At 41.7% G+C, this 17,285-nt stretch overlaps 1 protein-coding gene across 2 annotated transcripts in view; it reads right to left on the reverse strand.

Annotated features, from left to right (window-relative positions):
* PAXIP1 (PAX interacting protein 1) overlaps positions 1 to 7,708 on the reverse strand; it is a 32,797-nt gene extending 25,089 nt beyond the window's left edge. The window contains exons 1-3 of one of the 2 annotated variants that reach the window (XM_050971139.1): positions 7,291 to 7,708; positions 2,221 to 2,355; positions 213 to 256 (exon numbers count right to left, since the gene is read on the reverse strand). In XM_050971139.1, the coding sequence (XP_050827096.1) occupies positions 213 to 256; positions 2,221 to 2,355; positions 7,291 to 7,380 (269 nt within the window). In that variant the 5' untranslated portion in view covers positions 7,381 to 7,708. The remainder of the gene's footprint in view (positions 1 to 212; positions 257 to 2,220; positions 2,356 to 7,290) is intronic. The other variant, XM_050971138.1, reaches the window with a different exon arrangement.
* Positions 7,709 to 17,285: the final 9,577 nt, after the last annotated feature.

Genomic DNA, 17,285 nt, shown 5'->3' on the forward strand with positions numbered 1-17,285 from the left:
CAGTTGTCCTGTAAGTGCCTATGAAGCACAAAATAGGCAAAAGGACAGGAAAACTGAGGACAAAGAAGCTCCAAGCACACTGCAACCTTGGCAGGAAAAGCACAAGAGACCATTTTAGAAGTTTAAGCAGTACCTATTTCAAACAGTCTTGAATCCTTCAATGGTATTCATTTTAACATGTTTTCTACAGAATTTTGAACTTAAAAGGATACGGCAGAAGAGCTCCACAGCGAACAGACAAGATCACCCAGGAAGGCTGGAAAAAACAAAAACCTGGTTTTAGACATTAAAATCCTTGCTCTACAAGCACAAAATATTAATTACCTTATTAATTACCTAAAAAGTTATTTTATACCTAAGAACTTTTTAGGTAATTATTAATTACCTAAAAAGTTCATGCTATAGCTAGTTTAAATATAAATTTCCCAGCTTTGGAAGTCTAAGTGTTTCACAGACATTGCACTTAGTCTGCAAAAAAAGACTTTTCATTTATTTGCAAGAGTTCACAATAAGAGAGCTCAAAGGTTGTGCAGCAACCCACTTCTCTCATGCCATTTACAGTATTTATTAATTTTCTCCCTTTTTGCAGTTCTTACTTGTAAGAAAAAATAATTCAGATAATCCTATCCTACACTCATCACCAAGGAGTGAAGAACCATAGCCTTACACAGAATGAGTTTTCTAAGACAGAACAATGCTGGCTGCTGAGCAGTGATGGCCCCTCTCAGACAGTATTCTGGGACACTGGGCTCAAAGGGACAAAGGGAAGTGGCAGTGAGAGGAGGAGATGTAGGACACTGGTCCCAGTGCAGCAGATAAGGAAGAATGTGCAAAGAGCGACATCACATTCAGTACGGAATAACTTTTCCTCAAAAGACAAACAAAAGAATATATTGTGGCAACTGTGTTTATGGTGTCCCAGTTCTGGTTATTCTCCTTCCCCTATAAGGCATAATACAAAAAAGAGCTAAGAACACTTAACTTCTAAATCCTCAACCCTCACGAAAAAAAAAAAAGAAAAAAAAAGGATATTTTCCTCCCCTAAGTTTTTAATCTTCCTTTTTCCCTATAACCAGCTACTTTTACCTCTGACTTACAGTCCCTTTAATACTTAGTCTGATCTTCTTGATTACAGATCATGCTGTGATGTTTTTAGGTCAAGCCAAGTGACATTAGTGAAAGATTTGCTCTCCTCTAGCAAATGAGTTGGCAGTTATGAAGCAAATTAAATTATTTAAGTGGCATTAGAAAGTAGGAAGTGCTCTCTACGATGTCGATGTCCTTCCTTCTCATGAAAATGGCAGCAGTTTCCTTGCTTATTAAGTTAAAATTACACCAAAAACCACTTCAGAAAAAGGAACTACAAATTAACCAGCACACCCAGTATAACCTTAAAGGTCCCTAGCCAAGCACCTTTCATTTTTTAGAGTTAATTCACAGTTCTACACTGTAAGGTGAGCTCTCATGACAAAACCTATCAAAATTCTCTACTGCCACCTGTACCCATATGGAAAAAACAACCCAAAATCATGTACTCAAAGGTATCAGCAGTGAAATTCCAGTGTTATTTCTTCCAATCTCTCTCATGACTTCCAGAGTGACAAGTTCACATATTCAAAAAGGAAGCCCATAATTTCTCACTGAAAAATACCCTGTTATTGGAAAGTAGTAACAAAATGCTGGTAATTCCAGTGCAAGAAAGGAAAAAAAAAAAAACCTAAAAAACCTCTTAAAATTAAAATAAGGAGGGAAAAAAACCCTAATTTTCTACAAGTTCCTATAGTACATATATACAGAATGAACAAATGCATTTTGCACTTTGCCCATTTTGTATGTTTTAAAAAAACCTTAAGCAATTTACTACTTATTCTAAATTGAGCTTTTCTACTGCCAGAAGCTTGTAAGAACCTTTCCTTCAGAGATACTTCTCAAGTAGAACTAACAGGACATCATCTCACAGATGACTGAAAGAAAAATCTGAAAAAAAACCAAAGCAGAACACTAAAAATTACCCACAGCACTGATAGATACAGAGCAACAAGCAGAAGGAGAGAACAGAACTGTAAGAGAATCTGCAATTCAGGATAAAAATCTGTGTAACAAAAATGTAAGAATTTTAAAGACATGTTTTATTTGGTCAGCATCCAAAGATTAATATTTTGTTATAACAATGAAGGATCTATGTCAGTACTTTGACAATATCACGGATGAGTCACTTACCTTTACCACAGGGAGATCAAAAACTTCTCGAGATTCTCCAACTTCTGGATTGTCCCCGTCTTCTGAAATAATATGTGAGGCCAGCGCATTGTAAGAAACTTCCTTTGCTTTCCCAGCTTTCAGAAGTTGGATAACCTAAACCCAAAAAAAGACAGGGAGAAGTCAACAATTTTTAGCATCTTTTATTTGAGAAAAACACCACTGCAAGAAGACACTGACACTGGATGGATTAATGAATATGACCTTCTCTCTTGGCTGTTCTCCTGTAGGTGGCCAGAACTTTTCCTGAAGTGTCCAAACACATTTAAAACCTGACTGCCAAAGGTCTACACTTCTTCTATATTTTCATCATTGCATCTGAAGAGCTACTTTTCAAAATAATTAATGATGGGGTAGGAATTGGGGAAATGTCAAGGTTTTTCCAAAACATGTATTTCTCAAAAAACATATTAAAACAATTTTCCTTCATGCAGGGAAGGAAAGGTCTTCTACGTGTTTTTGCATAGGGTAGCTCTGGAAGTGTTTGAATATTCTTTAAAATAAGAGGTTGAATTCTAAGGGCTAAGGGATTTTGATGAAATACAGAAGAAAAAACAACAAGTAGGACTCATGCTCCCTAAATTAGTACCTTGAGAAGTTGGAACTGAAGTGCCTCACTCCACTGCTGTGCCCTGAGAATGGAAAACACCTCCCAACTACCAAAGCACAGCTCACTCCCAGTTTTGCAAGAACGAAGTAGCAGGTGCTGTTTCAAGAGCTCAGCATTCTCTCAGCTCTGTTTTAGAGATCTGTGTGATGAACCCAGCCCTGCACCCCAAAAACTGGGACTTTCATTTAAACTAAGACAGTAACAGAGAAGGTAGTGGGGTGTAGAGGGGAGGAAGAGGAAAATTATTTAAAACATTACAGTCTAAGAGTCAAAAAGTTAAAAATGTCATTTAAGATCATTGTTTCATTTCCCTTTGATTTAGAACAAAACCGGTGTGATGTTCACCTTCCAAAACCTGCCAGGGACAGATGCCTGTCCCTGCAAACCTGCTGGGGACATTCCCTTAAAAACAGAATGCTCTGCCCACAACAGTGAACAGAAGAGAGCAAGGCAATGCATTCATCAAAGTATTAATTAATTAACTGGTCCTTAAGCAATTACTCCCTACCCTTTACATTCACCAGGACAAAGAAGCACTGAAAAAGAGACTCTCAAAACACAGCATCAAGCTATTTTATAAAGCATTTCTGCCAAGCAGAAAAACAGAAAATAGAAAAATCACCACTTAGTGAGGAGGCAATTTTGGCACTTCCTGACAGAAGTACCTGACTTTAAAACTCCATTAAAGAAAAAAAAATCCACCTTTTTTTTCTGCAATGGATGAATATTACCAAAATAATTACTCTAAAATAACCAAGAGAATTGAACATGAGTTTGCTGTTCTTCTCACCAGTGCCAGAAACAGGAGTGAATGTTTCCATTTTGCACACCAATCCCCTAAATCATGATACACCTTCCTTCATGAAATCCATAAAGAAACACAGGATGCTATCTTTCCAAAGGGAGAAGCTAAATCCAAATAAAGCACTTTTGAAAACAGAAGGTATTTAAGAACAGTCTCAGCACATGAGCTCCTTGTCTCACACAGCTCCCCCTGAGTTACAATCCCATTCAACTGCTCATTTAGGGGAAGGCTAAAAAAAGGAGTGAACGTCATGAAAACTGAGAACCCAAATCTGACAGCATCACAAAGTAGCTATGAATAATGTGCTAGAAGTATGGTTTTCTTCTATATCAAAACAATGTTGAATTACAGAACTTGTGCAAAGCATCTGCTTATACTAAAAGTTACACTGATTTCTTGTAGGAGTTTAAACACTATAAATATGATACATAATAATGTATTTGATTATTTTATGTGTCATGAAAAAAAGACTCTTCCTAATTTAGCTCACATCAACTTCAAAACTCCTCTCAGAATACACAACTTCTTCAGATTAAGTAGTGCCTGGACTGAAAAGTTGTATTGGCACAATTAAAGAACTCACATTCATATAAACCTGTAACTGGAAAACATAATGCTGAAAAGCCTTAATATGAATACTGTAAAAATCTTGCATTTTAAATATTGGTTTATACCCAATATTTTTTTGGGGGGGGGAGGGGAGAATTAAAATTTTATCTTGTTCTCTCCCACTAAAATCTAAGTTGGAAGAAACAAGAAGAATAGTTCAAAATTAAGAAGACAATGGACATATAAAAATAAATTCAACAAGATAACCAAAACCCAAATATCCCATTCAAAGACCTTGTGCTGTATTGCATTACTTTTTAGCTCTTTCTGAAGGAAATACTGATTTTAACTGGTGTTTCCAAAACATGATGGTTTGGGATTTTTTGTTTGAGGAAAGCAGGAAGAGCATTTATTAAAACAAAAAGAGGAGCTGACATCTACTGATCACCCTCAGTACGGTGTGAGGAGCAAAATGCACCCAATGGAATGGAACAGATTTGGAGTTGAGAGCCAGCCTAACTCTCCTTCAGTGACCAGAGAACACCTCTGCACAATTCCAGACTCTTGCTTCCCTTCCAATTTATGCTGCACATGCTTTAATAGGCAATAGGTATGCAGTTATTCACCTGAAAAAAATTACCTTTTTTCCTCTTACTCTTGGATTTGTTTTGATTAGCATACTCACTTGTGCTAGGTCTGTTTTAATATTTATTACAATAACTGGTTTTCTGTGAAACCATTAGAAATTTAGGCTGATCAAAGTGTGCTCCTCCCCAGAAGATGAAGGAGGATATTCTTTGCAAAAACAAGCTGGCATCCACTGGTATATGAAGCAGTAAAAAGTGCCAAAGATATTTGTATTTTTATTTCAGTAATGGGACAAATTTCACTCTAAGAACTGTTTTGAGTTTGATTTACAATTCCTGCATTCTGTCTTGGCCCAAAACACACCTGATAAATGCACCTCACACTCAGGTGCCCCAGGGTGCCACAGAGGACACCCCCAGGAGGGTGTCCTGGTCTCAGCAAGGATAAGAGTTAATTTATTTTCAGTAGCTGCTACAGTTCTGTGTTTCGGATTCAGAAGGAAATAATGCTGATAACACACGGATGTTTTGGTTTTTTCTAAGTAGTGTTTATCCTAAGTCAAGGACTACTTTTCTGTGTTATGCTCTGCCAGTGAGGAGGTACAAAAAAGGCTGGGAGGGAGCATAGCCTGGACAGGTGACCCAAACTGCCCAAAGGGATACTGCTAAAGCAGATCATGCCCAGTATATAAACTGGGGGAGTTACCCACCAGAACTGATCTGGAGTCAGGAATGAAGTCTGGCATCTATCAGTGCACAGTGAGCAATTGCATTGCACATCACTTGCTTGGAGTTTCCTTTCTTTCCTTTTTTCTCACCATTATTATTAACTACTATCATTGTACCTTACCTGGTTTTCAATTATTAAACTGTTTTTATATCTCAACCTCCAAGTTTAATGTTTGAATCTCTTCCCCATTACACTGCACAGGAGTGGGGGTGAGAGAGCAGCTGCGTTGTGCTTAGTTGCCAGCTGGGCTTAAGCCTGTACAGAGGGTTCTCCCAGGAGCTGGCCCCGAGCTCAGCCGAGCTCAGCCCAGCCCAGCTCACCTCCTCACACCGACACCTCTGCCTCGCAGGCCAGGCAGAGGAAAATTCAATGCACTGAATTTGGAGCAAATCAAAGCCCTATGACAATGACTCTGACTGCAAAGAAGAATAAAATTTAATACAAGAAAACCAGTTTAAGAGAATGCTTGTCTACTTGCTCTGTGGGAAATCTGCTCATTGTCCTCCCACGTCAACACACAACCAAGAACAGGCTTTGAGGACACTACTCCTATGACAAATGATGTGCAAGAGTGCTACAGGATTTTTGCACTCATCCTCATACACACAATACTAACATTGCTGCTGTAGGGTTTTTTGGTAAGTAGAGGAATCTGTTATTCGAGTGCTAAGCCACTATTAAAAAATTTATGTCTAAAGACTTAATATCTAAAGAACTAAATTTTATATCTAGAGACCTGTCTAAAGAAGTTTTCATCCTGATCTTTAACTGTATTCTTCCTAGACTGTATTTTTTATAGCACAATAGGAATGAAAACCATCTCAACAGGCCAGTGCCTGTGTCTCCAGGTCACTTACAGGCATACGAAACTCAGTGAGTGCCAGGACAGGATGCCAAAGGAACCCAACGCTGAACTAAGACTTTACTGCAGCAAATACCAAAGAGGCAAAGACTTAAACTTCAGCGTGAAGCATGCAGTAACCTGCTTGCAGGAAGCCACTGTCCTAAAGCTCCGCAGGGTGCACTTCAAACACCTGTCTAATTGGACACGCCACAAAAACTTTGTTTCAACCACCTTCGCCCACCACGCCTGTTACTCACGGCCAGGCCACCTGCATTACCCAGGGCCCTGCCCCAGGGCACGGCCAGGAGGCGGGAGGCCCCCGGCCTTAACTACACCAGCACAGCGCCGGGCGGCCCGGGGCGGTACCAGGGCCGTGCCAAGGCGGGAAGGTCTGGGTGGGAGGGAAGAGCCAGTCCGGCCCCCCGTGACGAACCTTCCCCACGGCCTGTCCCCATGTACCCGTACGGAACCGGGCACAGGGAGGGGCCGGGCCTGCGGAGCGCTCGAGTCGGGAGGAGCGGCGGCCACTGCCCCCGCTGCCCGCCCGGCCCGGCCCGGCACAGGAAGTCCCTCCGCCCGCTCCTCCTCCGCTCAGGCGGCTCCGGCGGGGCCTGCGCGGCGGGGCCGCGGCTCCCATGGCGGCGGCAGCGGCGCTCCCCGCGGGCGCAGCCGGGATCGGGACCGGGATCAGGACCGGGACCTGGACCGGCCGCCTCCCCTTCCCCCCCAAGCCATCCCTCACGGTCCCTCAGGGGCGCGCGTCCCCCACTCCCGCCCTTTCCCCGTGAGGCGGCGCGAGCCTCGAGCCCGCGCGCGGTAGCCGGACGATGCCACAGTGCCCCCCTCGTCGGGACGGGGGGGAGGCGGAGGGGAAGGCGGGAATGATCTGAAGGGATGACCCGGTACCTTGGGGTCGATGTCTCCCACCACGAAGAACTTGACGTCTTTGAACATCTCCTCCGGGACTTTCAGCTCCTCCTCGTCGTCCGCCAACATGGTCCCGGACGGCAGCAGCGGGCGCTCCCCCCTGCCCGCTATTCACCCGCGCTCACTGCAAAACCCGCGGGGCCCGGGTCTCTCCAGTCCCCCTCCCCCCGCAGAGCCGCCGAACCGCGCGAGCAAGGCGCGCGCTGCGGGACACACCATCCCCCGCCGGGACGTAGGGGGGGTGGAAGGGGGAGGGGAGAGCCGCCCCTACAAAGCGGCTCCCCCCGCCCGATCAGCCACCACGGCTGCTGCAGGGCCGCGCCCGCTTCTGATCCACAGACGCTATCCCTGCTCCTCCCTCTTTCCCCGAACCGGACCGGCAGACAGCATCCGGGTCCGGAGCTCCCCCCGCGCGGGATGCAATGGACTCGCCCCGAACGACAGAGGCGGGCAGCGGGGATACCCGGCCCCGCCCATTGGCGGGGGGAGGGAAAGCAACCGCCCCTGGCCACGCCCCTCGGGTCGCCCAAGCCGCGCCCCTCAGGCCCCGCCCATCGGCCCCGCCGTGAGGGGACGCGGGCGATGGCGGCGGGCTGGGTCAGGTGCCTGCGGCAGGCGGTAGTTGTGGTGTGTATTCCAACACCCAGCTCTTCAGTGAGCGTACTGACTGCTCCCGAAATCATTCCATACAACTGCTAAGGTGGGAAAAGACCTATAGGCCATGGAGCCCCACCGAAATAAAGTATTTTCCCTCAGAAACTGCAAAGCATTCATCTACATTGATAGTGAAGTGTTCCCACCTAGGGGGGGATGTATCTTAACTAACTATTTTAAATAACAGAAAACAATAATTATCACTTCCTATAAGTTAGAGTCAACAGAAAAAAACGAGCACTTTCAGAGCCTGCTTCATGTTTTATATTTTAAACATCGCTGCATTGACAAGGAAGTTTAAAATGGAAATATTAGATAATATAACTGTATCTATATAATAAGCACTCTGCTTTCCAAAGGAGTTTTGAACCTCCTCATAATACTTTGATGTGGACAATGGTTCCCTCCCATACTTAGAGCAATGTTAAGAGATGGCATTGCAAAACTTAGTGAAATAAAAACACAGGGCATCTACTGTTTCCCTCCTGCCTGCAAGGCCTGCCTCACTTTCCCTGGAGAAAACTATTTTTCTTACCTGTCTTATTCTTGAAACTATGGTAGAAACTATAAATTGGTTTACAAGTAATTTATTTACTTTTACTGGATAAAATTTTACTGGGTAAAGGCTTCACCCAGGTCCCCTGGATCTCCACATGACATCGTCTCCTTTCTACTCCAATAATGTAAGAAATACCCAACCTATCACCTGTTCTTTTTCCACTCCAGAAAGGACATTAGGTTGAAATTTTTACTATTTTGCCCACCCCCCCAATGAAATTTACTTTTTAAAGTGAAAATCAAACTAAAAAGTCCTTAACTTTTATATGGTGCACTGTTTTGTTGTAGGGCAAGAAAAAAAAAGTAGAAATAACCATCTGCTTTTAAATCCATTTAGCCCTTTCTTTCAACAATTCATATTATCATCTCACTTTCTATCTTTTCTCATAATCCTTGTTCAGGGTAATTTTCTTCTGTGTCATGTATGTCTTGGGCTGTCTTTGAAAAGACTTCTCTGAGCTCTGCTTTCCTTTATAGCCACTCTCCAGGCTGCCATGTCCACTCTTTGCTTTCTTAGTTCCATAATTTTCATTCTTTCCAACTCCATCTTTGATCCATTTTGACTTCTTCACACTAAACTGAACTACTTTCACCAAAATCTTCCTTCACCTGCAGCAAAATACATTTTGTATTCTTCTTGGTCTATCAGATTTGATTAACACCACTGCTTCCTGAGCTTCCTTTCCTGTTGGATTTCATTGCCTCTGTAATCACCTGCATCTTTCAGCACTGGTAATTTTCACTTCTTTTCTTTGATAAATACAGCTATCTCTCAGGTTTCTATCCCACATTCTTCTCTGAGTTCTTTCCTCTTCCTGATGCCATTCATTACTTAGATTCATCTTTCTCAGTGTGATCACTGAGAAATTGCCCTTTCCCACAGGAATACCTTCCATTTATTTAAGTCCCTACACTATCACATATTCCAGCTCCACACAAAGAAAACCAAAGTTTTGTCCTCCAAGGGTTTGTCCTCTTGATTTCCCTTCTCTGCCTATTTTTTTAGATTATTTTGATTTTTTTCCAGAGTCACATAATTTTTGGTTCTTTGTACAACTCCAAGATTACAAGTATTTCAAAACAGGAGTTATGCTAATACTGGTAAAAAACACAATGCAAACAACCTGCAAACATTTTCCATTATATTGCTCCTTCCCAAACTTTCATCTGGAGTTGCAGCTATTGCATCTTGGATCTCCCATTTGTTCAGCTAGTCAAATCAAAAGAATATGAGACAAATTTGCTATTTTAAATCACGACAATTTTTAAATTCTATAGAAATATAAGGTCAGAATACTGTATCAAATCATTGAAATTCACTGCAAATTCAATTTTTTACAAATAAAAAGTACCCATTCATAAGAGTAATTGTAATTATTCTTAAGGGTAAATCGTTGTTTTAACTAATTATGATAAAAATCCAAGAATAAAGTGTAGTTCATCCACGGTATGGAAGTGTAATGAAATGTGAAAAAAGAGAAAGGTTAAGAATTACCTATAATAGGTTTACCAGAAGAAAACTGTTTTATAAATTTGGTCCTGTATAGCAAAAAGAAAGTTGTTGTTGCCCTGACCTGGGATGTGGGACATGGACTTTTGGGTCTGTCCTTCTCTTCCTGAATGGAGTAAAAGTAGCTTTGCTGAGGAACAAGGTAGGGATAGCCATGGGATGCTTAAATCCTCTGGATGTTCTTTAACCACAAGCTTTCTATAGAAAAGGGAGGAATGAAACCATCCCACCCACCCTCCCCCAAATGAAGCAGCTCCTGGACAAAGCCCCAGGAAAAAGCAGGTGAAAGCAGGAGGACTTGGAAAATCCTGCCCAACTGGAGCAGATGCCAGACAGGTGACCAGCTGTGCAGCACAGCCAGAACAGTGGAGTTTCCATTATGTGCCATGAAACAAGGCACAGCAACAACTCTACACAAAACCTGCCTGGCAGCACTTTAAACAGTTCTAATGGCCCCAGTAAGAAATTTTCTAGACTCACTACTGGATTGCACAGAGATGTTGTTGTATTATCAGCAGTGCTACTAATCTTCTCACACAGAAATAGCTTTCTTTATTCAAAATTTTTTTGTCTTCAAAATGACCACTTCCAGAAGAAAAGACCTCTCCCATGAGTCAAGTTTTTCCCTTTAAGTACCTTCTAAATAAGCAGTGGAATTAAATTAATGACTGTATTTTTTACTTCTTTATGAATTTCATGAGTTACCTGTCAAGATTTTTTTTTAATTCTAGTAATTAGACTATTTCTAACAAAAAGGAATAGTTCCAGTTTTACATCATGTGTGTGATCTTGTTTCCAGACCATAAGAGCAGAAAACAAGATGGGAAAAGTGTGGTTTTTAACAAGAAAAAATGTTACTGAAGAAGAAAAATATTCCCTGGATTTACCAGAAATAAGTTCTAGCTTCTGCTCACATGTCAGCAGACAGAAATAAGTCAAATCAGTGGGCTGGTCTCACTGCCCAGGTGTAGAGCAAAGTGCTTGCCTGTACTTAGCCTCAAATGCATTTGTCAGGTTATGAGGTAAAGCTCATCTGCATGAGCTGAGTGACAAAGTGACAATGGAAGGAGGGGGAGCCCAGCTCCTCTGCAAGCCCATCCCAGGAGCCATCAGCCCACCAAAGGTCCATCTCTGCAATCCAGAGGAGCACAGGGCAGACAGGTGGTACCAAAGCAAGGTACCACACAGGGCCCCAAAATGTCCCCAGAGGGAGAGCAGGGTAAGGCCAGTGCTGTCCCTGTTTCTGGGTGTGCTCTGAGCTGATGTGACCCTGGCCATGTACAGCTGTATGGCATCACCAGAGTCCACAACCATGTGAACAGTACATTATCTGTGCCAGAAACACTCCTCTGATCTCTTAACTACAAGAGCTCTGTACAGAGAACTTCATGAGCATGTTTCCAGAAGAACTATCATCTAAATTTTGTACTGGGTGTTGCCTGCACGAGGTGAAAGCCCACCAAGCTGACAAGATTTGAGCCTGCTTACATAAATGCCTTATTTGTGTGCATAAATGATTATATGAAAAATTCATATGCACCTACAGTATCATATTTAGGTGTAATTGCTTGTGAAAAAACAACAGCTTGGTTTTTTTTTATCTTGTAGTTAATTAAATTTGAAGCTTAAATTAAATTGTATATTTGTTTTTCTCCTGTGAGCAGAAGGCTTTCTGAGTCCTTTGTTAATAATACATACTTGTTTGGTAGCAGCTGGCTCTCTAGATGTTACTTTTCCAACAAAATATATCTTCTCAAAGTACCCAGTGTTTTACAGAAGCTGATGTTAGTTTCAGTGTGCCTGGAAAGTTGTTGAAAACCCCAAAAGGCATGCTGCCTGCATAATCTCCATTCCCATTTCCTAACGTGAATAAGATCTGCTTTTTAATCAGAATCAAAATGTGCAAAACAGGTACACAGAGGGCTTTGTTTTGGCTTGAGCTGTCTATGCATTTTTCCTCCTTCCTTCAGTGGGACTGCTTGCAATGGCAAATATGATTTATAATTAAAAACTTTCTTATTATCTGTACAGCAACACTGAATCCTAAAAGGCTCCCTTGGAACTGGTAGTTTCATTTTCGATTCTCTTCTAATTCCAGAACTGCACTGAGAATCCCTTGTCATTTGCTTGACAGTTTTCTTTTTTAATATAATAGTTACAATTTCTTTTTTTTTTTTTTTTTTTTTTGCAAGTGCCAAGCAGCAAGTTCTACCTTTACTATAACTGAGCATAAGGGAGCAGGGGGGGGAAATGTTTTGATTAGCACATCTTAATGTAAGGATATTTTTTGTCAGAAGTGAGACATAGTGGTAAAAGAGGGGATTTACTCCTTTGTATTACCTGCTAAGGAATGTGAAAGGTTCCTTCACCTTTACAAATAAACTCTTTCTATCTTTCCCTCAGATTGCCAATAACCGCCTCTATATAAATTACATATAATTAGTACATGTAATTACATACATACTTACACATACATATATATATGTATATATATATATACATAAAGCATTATAACACTGTCTTAATGAGTTTTAGACCTGATTGTATTGCACCAGGAAAAAAGAATGCAAGTCTTTCCAGTGATTTGGGAAAGAACAAATAATTTGCCACAAATAAAATGTGATACTATAATTTATAGACTCCATTCTTTGCACTTCAAGAGAAGTCCTTGCTTCTGCTCCAACTAAGGTACCTACCAATTTCTGTGCATTTTCTGAGTTTAAAAAAAAAAGTGTTGGTGAAATATGGTGGGTAAATATCCCTGTAGCCCTTCTTTGTAGCTTGTCAAGATTAACATCATTCACAGGCCTTCCATTGGGGTAAACTAGTATCAGCAAAACGATAGAGAATGAAAATTTTCCTTTGAGCCTGGGCTTTCATTCATGCAGGCTTGAAAAAAGCTAATGAAACACAAAGTAACCAAAATGATTTTTTCTAGAAATGAGCAGATTTGGCATTATTTGTGCCAAATCCTTTTTTTGTTATTCAAATAACACTTGTATTTATTTTTACATTATTAATGCATAAATGCAGAAAAAGGCAACTAAAGTTGGTGGCATTGTAGAGCATATTACAGAACAGTGTGAAGAGTGAGCCTGGGTACTGCTCTGAGATGATCTCCAGGATTCATTTATGGCTTTGTGCTTCTGAGTAAAGTGAAAACCTTAAATCTGTGCTGATAAAACATTGACATCCCATCTCTCTCTTTCTGTATGCTGCCCAGATAGTTAAATATTCCCTTTACTCATCCAGAAGGAGGAATGGCCAGAAGACCCTTGCCTGAGGATGCATCACCGTGCTCACACAGAAGCTCCAGTGTCTCGGGGGTGACCTGTGCTGATCCTTCTGGGAAGAGCCTGTTAAAAGTGGCTGGTTTTACTCAGGTTCTCCTGACTCAGTTAACCCAGTGCTGGCTGGGAGCAGGCAGTGACTCAGGGTTCCTCTTTTGGAGCAGAGACAGAGGGCAGCAGCTCCACCAGCCCACCTGTGCCACCAGGGAAATTCATATGTAGCCATAGGGTCTTAGTGCTAAAACCAATTGAAAAATTGCTGACATATTTTCACAGCAACTGCATCATCTTCAGAGCAGTTCCTCCAATTACTGAGTGTAAGGCCAGAAGGCCACTTAGATGAACCTTCCATATGGAGCACTGGGAGCAGAATTGATCATTCCATTGTTTGTCCCTAAAAGCAGCCCCAGCCTGGGAGCACATTTTTGCTTTATGGCCTTCCCAAATGCTGAAGCTTAGAGAAGCATTTTCAGCATGGCTGAAAGACAGGTGCCTGCACATCTTTAAATGCAGACACAAGTAGACAAATTATCTGCCTGTGATAGAGCATAAGCAGAGAAGCTGAATTTATTTGTCACGTGCTTGTGGCTGCAGTTTTGGGAAGCTCTCAGTGCTTAGACATGGATGTGACTGCACTATGCAGACAACTGGTTATTACTGCTGGATTGAAATCCCACTTTCCTTTTCTGTAGAAGGAACCTGATTTCTATTTCTCATGAATTTTCAAATGAAATGAAGAACTTAAACTGACATTCTTGAAAAATATGTTCTGACAGCATTCTTATAGCAGTCTCGAGGCCAGGAGAAAGCAGTAGGTTTTCCAGTCAGTTTTCCTTACAATTTTCCCTTAAATTTCACCCCAAATACTCCTTCTCTGAGGTAAGGTAATATTGAGTTCTAATCTGAAGACATCAAGAGATGAATCCACTGCTGCTTTTAACTGATCAATCTTAACAGGACCTCAGAGCCACCTTAATTAATTACAGACGTTGGGATTCAGACAAACTGGTGTCACTGTCAGTACTTTCTCATTCAAGCCTAAACTGAGGACAAATGCAGGTAAACTGCTTGTACTCTTAGGCCAGTTCTGTCTCTAATCCTCTTCTTTGGCTTACAGGAAGCTTTCAGGGAAATAAGGGGTCTCTAAGCCTCCAAATGTTTTGGTTAGTTGAAAGATACTCTCTGTGGTATGCTAGAGCTCCCTCAATAGGAGCAGATAGATCTCTGAACCAGGAAAGCCTACAATCCATTTATGTCCCCAGGTCTAACTCCTCAGGGAACTGGCTGAGGCCAAGGAAGGTTTAAGTTCACAGTGTGACTCCTTCAAGTGTCTGGTAAGGTCTTTCACCTCTACCATATCCCTGATACCTCTACAGCCCAGTCAGATGTGGTTAAAAATGCCCAAGAATTGGGAAAGCAGGACAAGTGCCATAGAACACACAAGAAACTGTGATCACATTGAACCCCTTCAAGACACCAGGCTACAAACAAGTGCTTTCTCTTTATTTTGGCCTATTACAGCCAAACTTGTTACTTCCCCTGTTTGCTTAAAGGACCATCCTCCTCCTCAAAGGCCCACCCTCCTTCATCACTGGGGCTTCTACCACATTCATGTCAATGTTGGTCATTTTTAATCTTTGACACTGTGGCAGATACTCACAGCTATCTGCTTAATCTTTGAAAAAGCCACCAAAAGGTCTCTGGGTTTATTTAGAGCTGGCTCTATTCCTTACAATTCTCAGTGCTGCAAATGGAAGAAGAAATCGTGGCACGAGACAGCAAGCTCCAAAGCTGTAATGGTCTTCCTTCAGGGAGTCAATTACATTTGCTGCTTGCCTTATGGCACACATAGGTGATTACTGTGTGAGGGCCAGGGTGCATTTGTTTAATGTATCCTTGAACTCTTATTACATTTTCCACTCATCTTGCTAGAGCCTTATCTTCAATTACACTCCTTTCCATGTGCCCCAAGCTGTTATTTCTTATAAGACCAACCTGACCCTCTTGTATCCAAAATGTCACTGAATTAAATCAAATTTTTCTACTTTTCAACTTGAACAGTTATCTCTCGATGCACATAACAAACAGATAATGAGATCAGCATTTTATTAGACACAGTGGAGCTCACTGATGTTTAACTATTAGGCAGAACCATTTTGCTGCTCAGTTACAATTACATTATTTTTTCTCTGTGGCTGGATAGCTGTCAATTGATTGAATTCATTCTAAATGTGTAGTGTAGTATTTTTTCTAACGTTGTCTGCATTCAGAGAACTGGATACATTTCTACACTTTTTTCCTAAAAGGAAATGTATCCCCCTCCTAAAAGGGAGGGTGTAGTTACATTTCTCTACAGTCTAATCTTTTTGCCTTCAAATTTTGTGAAAATTTTCCCCTGCTTTGCCTTTGAGTCAGGGATACTTCAAAATCCCATTCTTAGCTTTAAGCATATCCTCAAACTCTGCTCGTTTGGATAGGACTAAAGCACATACTTGAAATGAAACACTCATTAATCAGGATGGGTTTCTGAAATAAGTCCAGCTTAAAAAGGATCCACTGGCCACATTCCAAAGGCTGACATGCCCACCTCAAGCTGTAGTGCCCTGCACATCCTGTGCTGTATAGTACATGCTCATAATTTATGATTCACACAGTGCTCATAATGATGAAATAACAGCATCAAAGTGGGATCTAATCAATGCAAATATTTAGGTCCATCACAGACCACAAGATGATCTGCTCTCACAGAAGGGCCCAGCTTCCACATGACTCTCCTGCATGCTGGGAGCCAACTCACAGAGTCATAAATAATCCAGTTGGTAAATATCAGAAGGTTACATTGCCTCTCTGGTTCTGTGTGCTGACCCCTGCTCTGGCTCAGTGCAAAGAAAGGAAGAGAGACATGCAGAGAGCTGGGTCTAACCCTCTTTGCATTTTAAGCTGACAAGAACAGAAGGATATATGTCATCATTTACTGTATCTAAATTTGTGGAGGGTAATTTCTCATAATAGGCTGCCTTGATTGCTTACTGAACATACCTTGGAGAGTGGTCTTGCTTTTGTACAGCAAAAGCATGTCTCTCTTCACTTGAAATGATAAAGGATATAAGAGGAGTATTATTATTCAGCTAAAGAAAAGAAAGCTTGTTTCAGATAGGGATGTCTTTCTGAGATTACTAAGCAGTCCACAGGATTTAGATAGCTACATTTTAGACATCTCAGTTTAATATAGAAAAAAAATCTTATTACATTTCAGAATAATAATTCTGAAATGTAATAAGATTCATCTAGAGAATCATCTAGAGGGAGAGATTCATCTAGAGCCATAGATTGCTTCAAAAAATCTATTTCCTCACCTATTTCACTGACATTCACAGAAAGCAGCTGCCATAAACTTTTATAATAAATGCTCAGCATATGGATGGCTGACTCTGTTTGTACAGCCTCAGCCTGTACAGTAAACCTCACTCTGCAGAACAGTCCAGCTGGTTGTTTTTTGGTAATTGTTTGCAAGATGCACCCTTAGGAAGCTGCTGTTGCTCTCCATGGCCTGTGGTGCTCTTTTGTAACACTTGCCATTAATCTGCGGCTGTAATGTGGTGTTTAATGGGGCAGGTGTTTCACTGGGAACATGCTCACGCAGGAGCTGCTGGGATTACCTGGGACAAGGACACCAGGATTTATGGTTTCTTACAGTCACAGCTGTCATAAAAACAGAAAAGCTCCTTGAAATGAAGAACAGGCACTGTGGAGAGACCATTTGTCTTGGTGCAACTCAAGTCCAGGACTCCATTTGCAGCCTCCCATCAAGATGTGGCTGTACTGCAGAAGGGAAGATGGCAGGAGAAGGACTGAGCACCCACAGCCAGACTGGCTGGAGTGATATCAGACCTGGAGGGATTGGAAGGACATGTCTGTGTGGGCAGCTCTGCAAGACTGGGACTACTCCTAGGAGTCAAAAT

This window comes from Serinus canaria, chromosome 2 (genome assembly GCF_022539315.1).
Source record: "Serinus canaria isolate serCan28SL12 chromosome 2, serCan2020, whole genome shotgun sequence".
NCBI classification, from domain to species: Eukaryota; Metazoa; Chordata; class Aves; order Passeriformes; family Fringillidae; genus Serinus; species Serinus canaria.